Below are 15,548 nucleotides of genomic sequence, written 5' to 3'. Positions count from 1 at the left end.
TGCATCGTTAGCCTGTCCTGTTCGGTTAGATTAAAAACTCTTTGGAGCGGGCAGCATGTTTTACCGCATGTTTATGTAACATTTTGCATAATTTGAGTTTGATCTCAGCTAGTGTCATCTAGGACACGTGGAGATACCTCATAAATAATACTAATAATATTTTAATATTGATAATGCTTAGCACATTCACAGCATTTAACCCCCCTAAAATGGCACTCATACTGTCGGCATCGTGGTGATTGAGCATGAGTCATGTTGGCTCCTTTCCCTGGCATGGTGCAATCTGTCAGCTAGCCAGAAAGCTGAGGGGTTTAGTGAATATGTACTGGGTGTCAAGAACACCTGAATTTTAATGCAGTTCCAGGCAGTGACTTACTGTGTGATCTCTGGGTAATATTTTTTCTAAAAGGGACTCTGACCTTTGGCCATCCAACTCGAGGCAGTGGGAGCCAGATGCTTGGAGCTTCACAATTCTTGTTAGCTGCATTAGAAATGACAAGTATTATATGCTCCTGAAAAGCAGGTTCTAAAAAGCTCATGCATTGGAGAACACAAATCAGGGGCCACTATGGAAAATCCTGGTCCTCTCCTGCTTGCTTTCTTATCAGTAACAAAGGGGAAGTATTTATGTACCTGAAGAGGTAGTTGTGGAAATGAGTGAAAGTTTACGTAGTGTTTTGAAAGAAGCACAAGATGGTTTAAATAATCTCATTTTTCCTGAGCGCTCTTTGTTGCAGGATGTAAGAGGAGGGAGGGAAGGAAGAGAAAGAGAGCAGATGTACAAGGAGAGTACTGGCACATCTGCTAATCCACCACAGGGTCCTTTCTCCTCCTCAGATGAGAGGCTTAAATAATAAGCATCTCTCCCACCCCTCACAGGTACCTCCGTCACGCATACCTGTCAGGAGCTTCCTTTTCAGGAGGCCATCCATAGGCCATTTGTATCCTCAATGAGGTTCCAGCAGCTGCTGCAAGCCTGCGTGCTGGCTGGAGCTCCTAGCCTGCAGTTATCTGCTGAGACAGATTGGCTTGATCATTTGCAATCAGTCCTTACTCCAGGCATGTGTCTTGCAGGCCATCGGTGCCAGTTCTTCCAGCATACCCTCTGGGAACCAGGGCAAAAGGGCCTGGGATGCATCCAGCTACAAGCCTTCAAAAAAATCATAAAGAGTGAGGGGGGAAAAAATGTGTGTTCAAAGTAGGGGGTGGTGGCATTTTGAAACTCCAAAAATAATGAGTTTTATTTAATTACAGCCAATAATGAAACAAATAACAGGAGCTCATACCCAGCTCTTTTTGTTATTGCCTTGCATTTTGCTTAGATTGTATGCAATTTCATCTGAGTAACCTTACTGAGCACTCCCTACACTTCTGAATTAATCTTTATTTACCTTGCTGCAAAGCTTCATCACCACATGACTTTCTTTTCTGTACTGAAGCACTCATCAGAAAAGCCTGCTAAGCTAAGCACCAAGCACATGATTTAGTGATGTTATATCCACTGAAAGCATCACCTAGCTGGGAGAAAGGAGAAAAGCAAAGTGGCTTTATCCTGTTTTTCTGCCTTTCTAATTCAGGATTGCTATTGGAGTCCGAGTACCCTCTAAGATCAGTTAGCCTTGGGAACTGGCTGTTGAGGAGCAAGGTGCTCACTTCTACATCCTTCACCAAGGGATGTGCTGGAGTACAGGATACTGCCCTGGCATCTGAAGAGATCGGAGCCCATGCACAGGACACGTACTCTTTTTAAACTGTGAGAAGGTCCATAATCCATCCTTGTGCTTTCATTGTCATCTCTATGTTCCTGCAAGGCGAGACAGCTTTTTATCAAAGGTGCCCTGAACTCTCTTCAGACAGATTTGAGTTGTGTGTCCCTCTGAGCTCAGCTTGGACTCGTGTGACCTTTGCCAAAGATGGGTGGGAAGTTGCAAAGAGTGGAAAAAGCCATCTGTAACATTTGAAAATTAGGATGGTCTAGAAAGACAACAGTAATGAACAGAGAAAGCAGTGCAAGAAAAAGAAACAGGAAGGCAGCGAGTGTTTGGGTTTTAGACCTTCAATGCTGGTGAGGTTTTTTTCTACCTGTTTCCTCTCCAGGGAAACAGCTTTCTATTTAAAGGCAGGTGTTTTCACCATCCCTTTGTATTTGCTGTAAAGTAGTAGGGGAGAAAAACAACCCTCAAAAGCAACACCCAGGACTCATGTCTGTCTGTCTTCCACATGTCTGGTGTAGTTCTGGGGAGATGTCCCCCAACATTCCAAGCCTGAGTAGTGACAGGTAGCTGAGTAGCCCATGTCAAGAGGTTCATTGAAATATCTTTGTGACCCACGGGCCATTTCCCAAGGTGCACTGAGCCTAAACGCACAACAAGCGGAGAAACCCCACACCTATAAAGCACCAGAAAGGAAGGTGAGAAAACATTCCTTTACTGGGAAGGTGAAAGTTGTGCTGGAAATTCAAGGGGTCAAACACACCATCCTTTGCTTTAGGCTCTGCTTGACACTTTGCAGCCAACTTTCCCCTCTTCGCATGTGCCTGCCTTTTTCCTGTTTCCTTTTGTGAGCTACCAGAGAGCTTATCTGGTAGGCTTGAGGGGCAGAATGCGGTCTCACCAAAATCAATGGGGGGCAGGGATCTGTATGCTGTCCCACAAAATCTTCATGGGTATCCTTAAGGGCCTGTGTGTCTTCCAAAACCCGGCCCTTTGTTCCTGAAGAAACATTTATTCCTGTCTTCCTGCTGTTTCATTCCAAACGTTTAAGCATTACTTCCATTAATTAGGGCGGGAGAAGCGGGGCTCTGGAAAGCAAACGAGAGAGACCAAGGCATAAGAAGAAAGCAAAACAAAAAACATTAGGAGCAATAAGGAGGAGGAAAAGCAATGCCTGCTTTTTTTTTTAACTTCTCTTGCTTTCCCTGCCCTCACAAATCCATCACTACTAGTTCTTTCCTTCTCCCTTTCTTGAAGTTTAGTCGCCCCCACCCCTGATACTATAGTGTTATATTTATCTGGTGGATAAGTATTGCACTTACCCAAGATAAAGGTCCCCATTCAAACCTATCACGACATGAAGGCCAAAGAAGGAACTCTGTACTGCCAAACATGGCAAGACTGTTACATCGGTTTGAAAGGTGCTGGGGAAAATTTAGACAACTTTGGTGTTTCTGGAAGGCAGGGCAATGAAGCAGAGAGGGGGAGGAGTCGGAGAGATTTTGATTTTTGTTGCAAAGCACTTTGTGTTTTTATACTTTGGAAGGAAATTTCCACCAAGTAAGCTTGACCACATCCAGATTAAATCGGATAAAAAGCCAAGAAGAAAACCCCACTGTGGGTCATGTTCTGGTTTGAGAATGGTGACTCCACCAGCCTCTCTGACTGGTCTTCTTTCTTCCTGGGGTCATGCGTGATGGGACCCCTCTATCTGAGGATTCAGCTACTCAGTTCAAATTCAGATTTTGTTAGTCTGGAGCACATGGTTAGTTCAAATCACTCCTGGGCTGCAAGTGCCTTCCTGCCTTGGCCTGCCAAGTTCAGGTCTTCTCTAGAGCGGAGGTCCAACTGAGTGCAACGGCTAACTCTAAGATCTCCTACTTCGCCAGTGATATCAGTAGGAAATTGGCTCCACAAAGTGAAATCTCAACAAGAAGTAAAAGCTTTACAGTTTGGATCCCAGTTTTCCTCTGGTGATCCTTCCCTGATATCTGTTACCCCCACAGCTTCAGCTGCAGCAGGAAGCAGCTGCTGGACCTGCCACTTTGACTAGGAGCTTTTTGAGCAAAATTTTCAACTGTCTTATAGCATAATAATGTTCCAAGTTGCAGTCCTATCACCTCATGCTGTGACCTTGTTGAAGCTCCTAATGTGAAGCCAGGTCAGGTTTTGGATGGCAATCTCCAGGTGGTGTGACAGCCAGCCAGAATTCTTGGCATAACTCGCTCTGGCTTTAGGACCAATGGGCTCTCCCATAGTCTTTGTTGTGAAGAGCATCATGAAGAAGTCTCTTTATCTCTGCAGCCTCCCATTTGATTAGGAGTCCTGTGAAGTCCCCACATCAGGTCAGCACTCTTGTTGGCTTCCTATTTCTGGAATATCTGAAGATTTGCCTCATTGCATTAATACATCTGTCTACTTGCTCTTTGGATTCCTTCTCAGCCTCTTAATCTCCATTGTAGATTTTTCCTGCCAGAGGTTAAATTTCTCTCTATTAGTTTTAGTTCTGCTGGGCTCGAGAGTTTAATGGACACACTTAACAGGTCTGAATAAATCATTATGGAAGGAGTTTTAAGAAATGAGATATTTGCTTTGTTTTTTTTTTCTGTAATGAAAAAAAAAAAACAGCTACCACAAACAAACCAACCCCCAAACAACTTTCTAAATGCAGTCTTCAATTCTCACCTAACTCCACAGGGGAATGTGATATGGTGTATGAAATACAACTGACTTAGTTTTCATTAGCCTCTAAGCTAAATCTGAATTTGAGCTATGCAGCCAAGAGCCTGTGTGGCCTGGTACAAGACCCACTTTCTGAGCGGTCCTGGGAAGTTAGACCAATCAGAAAGGCTGACCTATGGTGCTTTTTGTTGGTGTTTATCTGATTTCATATGGATATGACTGAGTCTTTTTCTTTTCTAATAAATATGTTCTTGATGGAAAATCCCTTCAAAAAGGCAGAAACACGGAAGTATTGCCAAGCATTGAAAATCTCTCTACTGCCTCCCTCTTCTGTAGCTTGTTGTCCTGCCTCCCAGTAACACCATCACAAGTCATGTAAGTCTTCCCTAGTGCCTCTCAAATCAAGGTAACAGTCCTGCCATGTTTGGCAGTACTGCAGTCCTTTCCTTAGCATCAATATCATCAAAGTCTTGAAGACCTTAGTGGTGCACGTATCAACTGGCTAAAGTTCAGGTGCTCCTCTGTCATGGGAAAAGTGCATAAATGATGACATAATGAAAGCAAATACGTACAAGAAATTACATGACATGGGAAGACCTAGAGCATGTCGACCTTGAGGGCTTGTAAAAAGGCTTTATAACTTGTCTTCTATGGCTTGGCCACTACAAAATCCCGGCACTGCAATGCTGGCATTTAATTTCGAATTGACTCAGAACTCAAAGTGTTTTAAGGTCAAAAAGCCACAACCTTTTTTTTGTAACATTGAAACATTTCTTTTCTTCTCTGTCTCTTTGAGTGCAATGTTTCAGCCTTTCCCAAACAGGATTTTTAAAGCTTTTTGTTCTGAGAAATATTTTGATTGTTTTGATCTATTTGAACACAAACACATTCTGAGATGTATTTTCCTTTGAGTGAACATCAGGTGTTACATTCAATTTCTAGTGGGTTAGCTTAGCAGATTGAGGCTGAAGAGGAAGAATCCTGTTGCTTCTGGCAGCTTGTTTTGTAGAAAAAGATCATGAAACTCCTGTGCATCAGCATGGGGGGGGGGGGGGAAGAGGTGAGAGGTGATAAGAAAAAAGTGTGTGTGTGTGGGGGAAATGAGACTCACCTGTGAAGGCATCTGCAAAAGCCAACAGCAATGAGGGAGAGAAAATAAGCACTTCTTTCCCTGGAGCTACTTGTTTCTCTGACCTTCGCAACACAAATCACTCCTTCCATTATAAATGAAATATTAACTGTCCTACTGCAGTTACAGCATCCTACCAGCTTCTTGCAGGAGGGTCACAAAGCAGGGGAGGAAAGTAGGGAAGGAATACAGCACTGTCCTTAGCTTATTTAAAAAGGAGGGAAAGAAAACGCAATCACTGCAAACTGGCATCACAGGGTGCAGCCGTTTAGCTGGTGGGAAGCATGGTGGGATGAGAGGGAGGTGGAGAGGAACTCAAAGGGAAGGCAGAGAGGAGCGATCATGCGAATGTGATTTCACCTGCAGGGTGCCTACAGCTGTGCCTGCCTGGCAGCGGCTGGGAGGTGGGAGGCTAAGAGGAGTTGTGTGTGTGGGTGGCTGGTGTTTGGGATGCAATGCATGGGGATCCATGTTTCCAGTTCAATTGCTAAACTGTTCTACTTTTGCAAGCTCTTCTCTCTGTTTTGGGGCAGGAACAGGTGCTGCCATGACCAGCCACACCACAGGGTTGGCTTTTTCCCCTTGTTGTAAGCGCTTTGTAGCCGAAGTGTTTCTACTTACAGCAGGTTAATCGTGTCTAAGATATTCAAGACCTGAAACTGGCACAAGGCGTACCTTAGGAGTGGTTTGGAGATGGCAACAAGAAAGACTGAGGGATTCTCACACTTATAAAGCTTATATGCACTGTGCTGTTAGGAGGACCAGCCACTGGGGAGATCTTTGTGCTTGGTGTACTCTTACTCTTCAGCTGATGATGGAAGAACAGGAGAGAAGACCCCGAAGTATCAGTTTGTTTTGCTCTGTTGTATTTTTGTTGGTGACAAAAAGAAGAGGTCGAGGCCAATCCCAAGAACACTAAGTGATACCCAGTTTTCCAGGAGCAAGCTATTTACAGCTCCAATGCAGTGTACCTTGCTTCTGCTATTTTTCATTCAGGAATTGAGCCCAACAGCTTTGCCTGTATCCCATCACCCATTTCTTACATTATCTCACATTATGCATAGTCATGTTATCAAGCACTACCGCAACATGTCTAGCTCCCAGAAACACCTGCACATCTCCTTAACTGTCCAATAACTTGTGGCTTTCAGCACTGACTCCATCCCAGATGGTTTGGGGTGGATGATGCTTCTCTCCTGGTGTGTGCTGGTGACACATGTCCCCCGTGAGTCTCTCCCCATCCCAGAATTGACGTGTCCATTGGAAGACATGGTGGAGGGTCAATGGATATGCAGTGGCTGCCTTCAGGTAGCAGTTGGATCGGTCCTCCTTGGGGTGTGGAGGGACAAGGAGGTGATGCATCAGCAAAGCAAAGCGTTGCTGTCACAAGCAGGCACCAGCTATAGAACAGGGAAATGTGTTTTAGGCAAAATATAATAAACCTAGATATGGATCTTGATGCCACAAGACAGTACTGAAGCCAAGAGTTGAACAGGACTTAGACAAGGAGGAGACAGTTATGGGGATAATGAGAATAGCCCATGGTTAAAGGAGTCAGGAAACCTTTCTCCTTTGCTGTTTTTCCTTTTTTTCAAATTGGCGCCGTGACCCCTTTATCTGTGAGGGTTTGAAGCAACTGTGAACTGTCACTGTTAGGGAAAAGCCTCCCTTTAAGGGCGAGTTATTACATAGTGGATTGCTGCGGGTTTTCTGGTACCTTCCTCTGAAGTGTCTTGTGGTGGCCAAAAGAGAGCACCTGGCACTCTGGTCAGAAATGCCTGGGTCTCTTTTTAGTTTCCAAAAGCTGTCAAAGGCCCCAGACCTCACTGGGAAAGGTGTTGGGAGTGGAGCCATAGGAAGGGAGAGCAGCAGTGAGGAAGGGCCGGGGCTGGGGAGGAGACCATAAGTGTGAGTTCGCTTGTAATTAGGAGATCTGAACTTAGAAAGAAGTTAATTAGTAATGAAACTTCTAACTGAATGATGCAGATTGTGAAGATTGGCTTTGTCAGCAGCTGAAATTAATTACAAGCTCAGGCACAGGGAAAAGGAGGGGGTGAAGGATGCTGGGAGGGGGAGGCATCGCTGAAAGAAAGATGATAAACCTGGCTGCAGGCTGTTGCCGTGGTGATGGGAGACAGTTGCCGTGGTTGACAGCAGTGACACATTGAAGGCAGCAGGTACCTCTAATTACCCCCTCCACTGACCCAAGCAGGGAGCAACCCCTCCCGGCTCAGGGCAGGAGATTCTCCAGTTCTCTCCTTGCACTTTCTTCTTCTCTGCTGCAGGTTGGACTGCCTTTTCAGGGTCCCTGCCTGCTCTGAAAGGAAAACCATAGGGTGGCAGGAAGAAAGCTGTTCCTAATGCCCCTTTAATTGCCTGGGAGCAGCCAGCAATTCAGCAGCATCCCTGGGAAGCCTGGACAACAGTGGCAAACTTTCAGAGAGCTGGTATCCAAAAAGCAGAGGAGGAGAAATTGAGTGCAGCCGCCCAACAGCTTTTTGAGCAAGAAGATCGGGGCCCTGTGCATCTGCCCCAAATTGCAGTGTTTTGAGGAGCGCTTGCTACAGCTGGCTAAGTTTTGTGGTTTGGGGTCTGACCAGCTGCCCAAAGGCACCCTGTCACAGCCTGCGTGGCCTGGGGGGGGCACTGCAAGGGGAGCAAGAGGAGTAAAAGGGGAGCACAGGAGCATCCCAATCACCCACGTGTTGCTGTTGCTGAAGCATGTGCACAAAAGTGTAGATCTGTATGAAATAAAACCCTGACTTGGAGCACCTTTGCCTGAATTCCATGAGTTTGGCTGCAGTCAGAGAGTACTCCCTGCCTCTGGGTCTCCTGTGACACGTTTTCTGGATGTTCGGTGAAGAAAGAAACCTGGCTTTTAAAACAATTTCTGCTTTTCATTTTCGTACCTTTAAAGGCCGTCTAGTCCAACCTCCTTGCAGCAAGCAGGGACATTTTCAACTAGATCAGGTTGCTCAGAGCCCCATACAACCTGACCTTGAAGGTTTCCAGGGATGGGGCATCTACCACCTCTCTGGGCAACCATGCCAGTGTTTCACCGCCCTCGTTGTAAAAAATTTCTTCCTTATATCTAGTCTAAATCTACCCTCCTTCAGTTTAAAACCATTATTCCTTGTCCTGTAGCAATGGGCCCTGCTAAAATGTTTGTCCCCATCTTTCTCATGAGCCCGCTCTAAGTACTGAAAGGCTGCAATAAGGTCTCCCTGGAGCCTTCTCTTGTCCAGGCTGAACAACACCAACTCTCTCAGCCTGTCCTCATAGTAGAGGTTTTCCATCCATCTGATCATTTTTGTGGCCATCCTCTGAACCTGTTCCAACAGGTCCATGTCTTTCCTGTGCTGAGGGCTCCGGAGATGGATGCAGTACTTGAGCTGGGGTCTCAACAGAGTGGAGTAGAGGGGCAGAATCACCTCCCTCGACTTGCTGGCCGTGCTTCTTTTGATGCAGCCCAGTATATGGTTGGCTTTCTGGGCTGCGAGCGCATCTTGCTGGTTCATGTCCAGCTTTTTATCCGCCAGTATCCCCAAGTCCTTCTCAGCAGGGCTGATCTCAATCGCTTTATCCCCCAGCCTGTAGTGATAACTGGGGGTTGCCCCGACCCATGTGCAGGACTTGGCCTTGTTGAACCTCCTAAGGTTTCCATGTATTAATTTCATCCAGGGCTCCTCTAAGCAGTGGCTCTGTCTATACCTGCCTATACCTGCTCTGTCTCCTGACTGCCTATGCCCTTTTGCAGTCATTGGCTCAGCCCACACCAAAACTCCTGGCTTAAGAGCGTCCTCAGTGATCCCTCTGTCAGTGCTTCACTGTTACTGCCTTTCCAGTAGCTGTCAAAGTACCTACTCCAAAATGGAGAGGCTGAGAGTGCTGGGCCTGCTCAGCCTGGAGAAGAGACAGGCCAGGAGGATCTCATCTATGTATATACATACCTGATGGGGAGAGTAAAGGAGACAGATTCTGCACAGTGGTTCCCATTAACAGGACAAGAGGCAATGGACACAGCCTGAAACAGCATATTCCATTTAAACATAAGAAAACACTTTTTCTCTGTGTTAGATAGTCAAACACTGGAGCAGATTGCCCAGAGAGGTTCGGATGCCTCCATCCTTGGAGATATTCAAAACCCAACTGGATGTAAACCTGAGCAATCTGCTATAGCTGATGCTACTTTGAGCAGGCAAGTTGGACAAGATGACCTCCAGAGGCCTCTTTTGACCTCAACTTTTCTGTGGTTCTGTAATTCTGTGAAAGATGATGTTGAACAGATTTTGAAAAGTCTGGAAGAGAATTGCACTGTTACCTGAAAAGCCTGTGGGGGCTAATGGAAACCTCTCCAATTGCTTTCCTGGGCTTTGGATAAGGTCATTGAAGAGACATGTAAGAGAGAAAAAGATGGGAAGTTGAAGTTGTGTTGTGTAGACCTCTGAGGACAAACAATTTATTCATGACCCTTTGGTGTATTCCTCTCACAAAAGGCCTCCAGTTTTGAAGCCTACATTGAGAGTGGGCTCTGTGTGCATTACTTTGTACAGCACTTGGGATTAACTTAGTAAGGGATAGTGATAACGCATTCTTGAAATCATCTCATAGTGTGATTGGCACAGTAGAGCCCTGTTCTTGTCTGATTTTGCAACTGAAGGTAGCTCACTGAAAAACAGGTAGGGGAGAAGAGAATTAATAATCTTCTAGATCAGATTGTGCAGGTTAGTCATGAATCACTGTCAGAGAATGAGAATGGAAGAGTTGCTCAGAATAAGCCATAGATGTTGAGTGTCTTTCAGAAGTGACCAGAGATATAGGCCACCATTTTGGATTCAGTTCTGCAAGGACTGAAAATGGGTGCACTTTGTGGGTTGTATTTTAAATAGATAATTTCTTGGCTTTCTTATTTTAAATAATAAAAAGAAAAGAATTTTGTCTGAAAATGGAAACTGAGCAGGTATGTTTGTGAGGTGTGTTAAAATACCTAAGAAGGATTGTTCTCTCAGATGTTGGACGTCCATTCCTATTAGATCTATGTCACTGCTTTGCAATGTGAACACTGGAAAGATATCACAGAAACGTGCTCACTTTTAGAGCTAAAATACTGTAAATGAGTTCTTGGATAAGTGCGTATCAGGTCTTAAGACTCTTTCAGGAGGAGAGGCATGGTGAAGAGGAGGCAGGTAGAAGGTTTGGAGAGCACAGAGAAGGTCACACAAATACGCCATTTTTACTCTCTTCTGTAATATATAAATGAAGTGGCACTTGATGAAATTAAAAGGCAGCAAATTAAAAATAAATAGGAGGAAACAATTTTTAATGTAAAGTATAATTAGCTAGTGTAGCTCACGGCTGCCAACTATTATTGAAACAGATATTATAGTAAGATTATCAACAAAGGATTCAAATGAATAAGCAAAGCATCTGCAGGGACACCAGTGTAGCTGAGAAAACAATTATAAGGGCTATCAATCCTCATGCTTTAGGGCATAAACACATCACCAGCTGGGGTCAGAAACGTAATTTCCCCCCATAGTTACTGAATAACTTAATTAGCCACATTGTGGAGTTTTATCCAGCATGGGTCACTGCTGGAAGCAGAATAACAGATTAGATGGACCAATGACCTGTTCCAATATGGCAACTCTTTATCTCCAAGCTCCTCTCAGAAGGGAAGGGGGACGCTTCTAGCCCTGTGTTGTCTCCCCTTCCCAGAAGGGCAGTAATCACTAAGGTCACATCGAGAACCTTCTGTCCATTTTGATTTAGATCCCTAGATCATAAAGATCTCTGCTATATTTGAGTATAGGCCACTGTGAAAAGTCTCTTCCATGTATTTGGAAGATTCAGTAAACCAATGAAGGAAGGGACTCAGCAAACCAACAGGAGAGAGAGGAGTGAGCGTGTGTTTAAGTACAGCAATGATTTGACTTGTATGAATACCTTAGGCCTTTATGCTACTTCTACTTTCCCCTTTTCAGAAGAGTTTTGGCTTAATCAAGGAGCAGAGTAGGACAGACCTGAGAGGACAAAACAGAAGAATGTAATAAATTGGCCTACCAGTAGTTGTTATTTCCCTTAATCTTCCTATTTTGTCACCCCAAGCCTAGAGCAAGCTTTTCTCAGCCATGATACTTTTACAGAAGTTTTCCTTGACTCTTTTCCACCTGGTTTGAGTGTGTCAGCATGATGGTGATTTTGTTAAATTGCGTTACCCTGGGGATGTACCAGCCGTGTGAGGATATGGACTGCCTTTCTGACAGGTGTAAAATCTTGCAGGTAAGCAGATTTCCTTCTTGTTGTGGTGGTGTCTCAGTCTAAGTCACAAATTTTCACACATGCTTTACTTCACCATGTGGGCAACACCTTCCCAGACAGGTTCGCAAGAATGTCCCTGGCAGTAAGCTATCATGTTGTAAAATGGCAAGAGCTTGCTTTGAAGAGGGGAACGGGGCGAGAGGTAGATAATGAATGACGTCTACTTGTGACCATGTGATGCAGAACAGTTGCTAACCTTCCTGATCCTGTGTGTAAGCAGGGATTTCTTGACATAGATAGCTGCAAGATACACAGGTCAGAGGTAAGCCAGGGAGAAATAACTAAGGTTATAGCGCCCAGGCAGGAGAGAATAGCAGCCCACAATGCATTTGCTACGCTGTTGAGGAGCAAAGGTACTCCTGAGTCCTCAGGTACTGCGGCATTCAGGATGCATAAAGGGATAAGAAACAAAAGGCATGCCAAGAAGGGCCAGGGGTATACCCAGCCTATGAATGCACTAGCTGTTCTTGCAGCTTCCCCAGAGAGAATGTGACAGCAAAGATTGTCATCTATAGTGTTGCTGAGGCTGCAACGTTCAGATATCTGAAGTCTCCATCTGTGATTGGTATGGGCTGCCTAAGCTGTGCATGAGGCTGCACTATGTCCTCAGCTGAGCCATTTGCAGTGGGGTAATGAGGAATACCTCCTGGGAGACCTTGGAAGGATGGTGTTTCTTTCCCTGGCCTGGTTTGGACCTGCTGGTGCTGAGTCCATGTAAGGAGTCTCTAAGTCTACACCAATTACTTCACTCATGGGGGAAAATACATAAAAGCCCTTTCCTGCTTCCTGAAGCAGCAGGGAGCTGTGATGCCATGGAAGAAGTTTTTCCAGCCCTGGCTCTAATTCATTTTCAGAAGTACTGAAATTTGTATTTATCTCCTGTCCAATGCTGAGAATGATTATCAAACGTGGTCTTGGGTTTCTGTTTGGCAGGTGTTTGATGATTTCATCTTCATCTTCTTTGCCATGGAAATGGTCTTAAAGATGGTGGCCCTGGGGATCTTCGGCAAGAAGTGTTACCTTGGAGATACCTGGAACCGCCTGGATTTCTTCATTGTCATGGCTGGGTAGGTTGACAGTTTCTGGTTTTATTTGTTCTGTGTTTGTCAGAGGCTTGCATGCAACAGGAGAACACTCCCTATCTGAAGAGCACACGAAGATTTGTGGCAACTACAAATGTTTTTCCTTAAACGTACCAAGCAAGGTTAAGCCCCTCTTATACTGATGGGAGGTGAAAGTAAATCCTTGCAAAGCTAATTATACTACTCTTGCTTTGCCATGATGTAACTGGGGGTGGTGGTGGTGTGGGTGTTTCCACTCTGGTGCTGCTCCAGACATCTACACAGCTGGAATCAGCTGCGCTGGGGTTAGCAGTCTATAGAAGAAACAGTAGACGAGGTAGCTTAGCTCCCCAACAGATGTGCAGCCATCTATCTTGCACAACTTCAGTAGAGGTTGTTAATTTGTACCAGCTGAAGAGCTAGCCTAGAAACTGGGTTTTTTTGTTGTTCTTAAAATGTCTGAGTGGAAGAGGTGTAACCTTTACCAGAACCATGCTAGCTTCTCTGTTTCCAGCAGCAGTGTTTCAAAGCTAGGAATGTCATTTTTATTACTCTGGGCTTTTTGTCTTTATATTGCACTGGCCTTACCCATGGTACTACTGGGACAAGTTGACATTTGAGTGTTTTTTACAACAAAGTTGCTATGGTGAAGCTCTGATTTCCCCTCTGCATGTATGAAGTGGAAAGCCTACCAGGATTTGCCTATTGAATCACAGCAAAATGTCTATTTCTGATATCAGTGGGCATATGCTTTTTTGAATTTGTCCATTTTCAATTAGATTGCCTTGTGGCACAGGAAAAAAAAAGTTAGGAAAAATAAGTAACATTGCTGTTCTTATAGCAAAAAAGTGAATGTTTTTTCAGAGAGAAACCCCCACCTTCCTCTTCCTTCTCCCAGCAAGAAATTACCCACATTCACTGTCACTCGAAAGTACGCGAATTACTGACTGAGCCAGCCGTGAGTTTGAGATCACTTTGCAGAATTTTCTCCTGTGGTGTGGAGCAGCACTGTCTTTATATTTGCTTTTGACGCAGTTCTTCTACAGCAAGACTTGAAAGTCATTCCCTCTGGAAGGGCTTATAATTGTTTGCTTCGGGGGGGGGGGGGCAGAGATTTGCAATCTCAGTTGAGTTGTAAAAGTTTGAAGGCTGATTGTTGGCAGCTTGTGCATGTGTCCTGGTTTGAGGACAGACAGATGAAAGCTGTAGCTTTTTCTGAATTAAAGCAACATGCAAGAAATGGGAAGACCTTTCTTGCTGTGATTAGCATCTGATTTAAAATGGCCCAGTATTATAGGGACTGTGAGTTCATCAGGAAAGGCTAAGTTGGTGGTGAGAAAAGCCAGGTCATTGTATGTTCTAGCCTGAGCTCCTGGTGGCAAACCGTGCTGATGACCGGATGCAGGGAAAGTGAGACCCTACCACAACAGCCTTTGAGAACAAAAGGCAGGAGCAGGTGTATTTGAAAGGGAGCCTGCAGTGCTCCTCCATGTGGATGATGTGCTGCGGTATGCCGGGAGGAAGGCTTTGCTCCAGGTGGACACAGGATTGCCAGTGTATGGGATAAAAGTCTTGGGAACTGGGGGTCTCGCTCTGCCTGGTGTCCCTGCAAGCACGGTCTGCAAGTGGTGCTATCTGGAGAGATGAAGAACTCAGTGGGGCAATGCTAAATGAAAGAGGGTGAGCTTAACTGCTTATTTCATGCAGGAAACAAGTGAAATCCATGCTACCTAGGTGAGAAGGGAGTAAACCCCATTTATACATTTCCCTCTGTCACCATTGCTGGCAGAAATTTGAGAAGAGAGTCTTTTGTACATCTGATAGTAGTACTAGGAAAAAAGCTCGTATCTGAACTTCTTTCAATGCCAAGAAGACTTAGAATCAACTCCTCACATGAAAAATTCTCCACACTGATTATTTTATATATCAGGTCCAAAATGGAAAGAAATTTGTTTCCTGATTTCTATACAGTTGTCCTCATGAGGTGTCAGGCTGAAATGATAGTAATCTCATTAGAACATCTGATCTCAAAAGACTTCTGCTAAAGAAAGATTTTTCCATTTAGTTATATGGAACTAGTGACTATATAATGTATTTTGAGTTATAAAAGCTTGTGGTTATTAATTCATTATACTTTAAAATTCATTAAAATTATCTGCACTGTTTAAATCAAATCCAAGCCTCAAATTTGCCCTTACATACAGACTATAGGCTTTTATTTAACCTCGAATTTAAGCACCAAGCTTTATCCTGATTGGTCCCACACCTGGATCACGGCTTCAGCTTACTCTGGGTCCAGATGCTGCCTTAGTCTTCTGATGAAGAGAAGATATCCTGCATTAGGTCTTGCATGTTTTCTCCGTGCCACTGAATTAGATCCTGATCAGAGGTTAATCATTTTTCTCTAAGGGCCTTCTCATTTTCATAGCCCTGGACTCTCATTGCCTGCAAAGGAGGTCATAAATTTGGCTCTCAAGAAAAGGCCTGTGATGCTGGGTAGTAATGCCTTGCCTGCAGCTTCTCTGAATTTCAAGAATAAGGACTGTACTTCCCATCCCCTTCTCTTCCCTTCTCCCTTTCGAAATAAACCCCAAGGAGGCAGCAAATGTTGGAATAGTAAATTGCAGCATGAAAAAGCAAAGT

General features: G+C 44.6%; 1 protein-coding gene across 1 annotated transcript in view; it reads left to right on the top strand.

Annotated features, from left to right (window-relative positions):
- CACNA1I (calcium channel, voltage-dependent, T type, alpha 1I subunit) overlaps positions 1-15,548 on the top strand; it is a 166,232-nt gene that overhangs the window by 56,306 nt on the left and 94,378 nt on the right. The window contains exons 2-3 of the mRNA XM_009887170.1: positions 11,694-11,805; positions 12,778-12,911. Coding sequence (XP_009885472.1) covers positions 11,694-11,805; positions 12,778-12,911 — 246 coding nt within the window. The remainder of the gene's footprint in view (positions 1-11,693; positions 11,806-12,777; positions 12,912-15,548) is intronic.

Source organism: Charadrius vociferus, unplaced genomic scaffold (genome assembly GCF_000708025.1).
Source record: "Charadrius vociferus isolate BGI_N301 unplaced genomic scaffold, ASM70802v2 scaffold346, whole genome shotgun sequence".
Taxonomy (NCBI): Eukaryota; Metazoa; Chordata; class Aves; order Charadriiformes; family Charadriidae; genus Charadrius; species Charadrius vociferus.
Note: the sequence above shows the minus strand (reverse complement) of the source record. Positions and strands in the feature narration are given on the sequence as shown.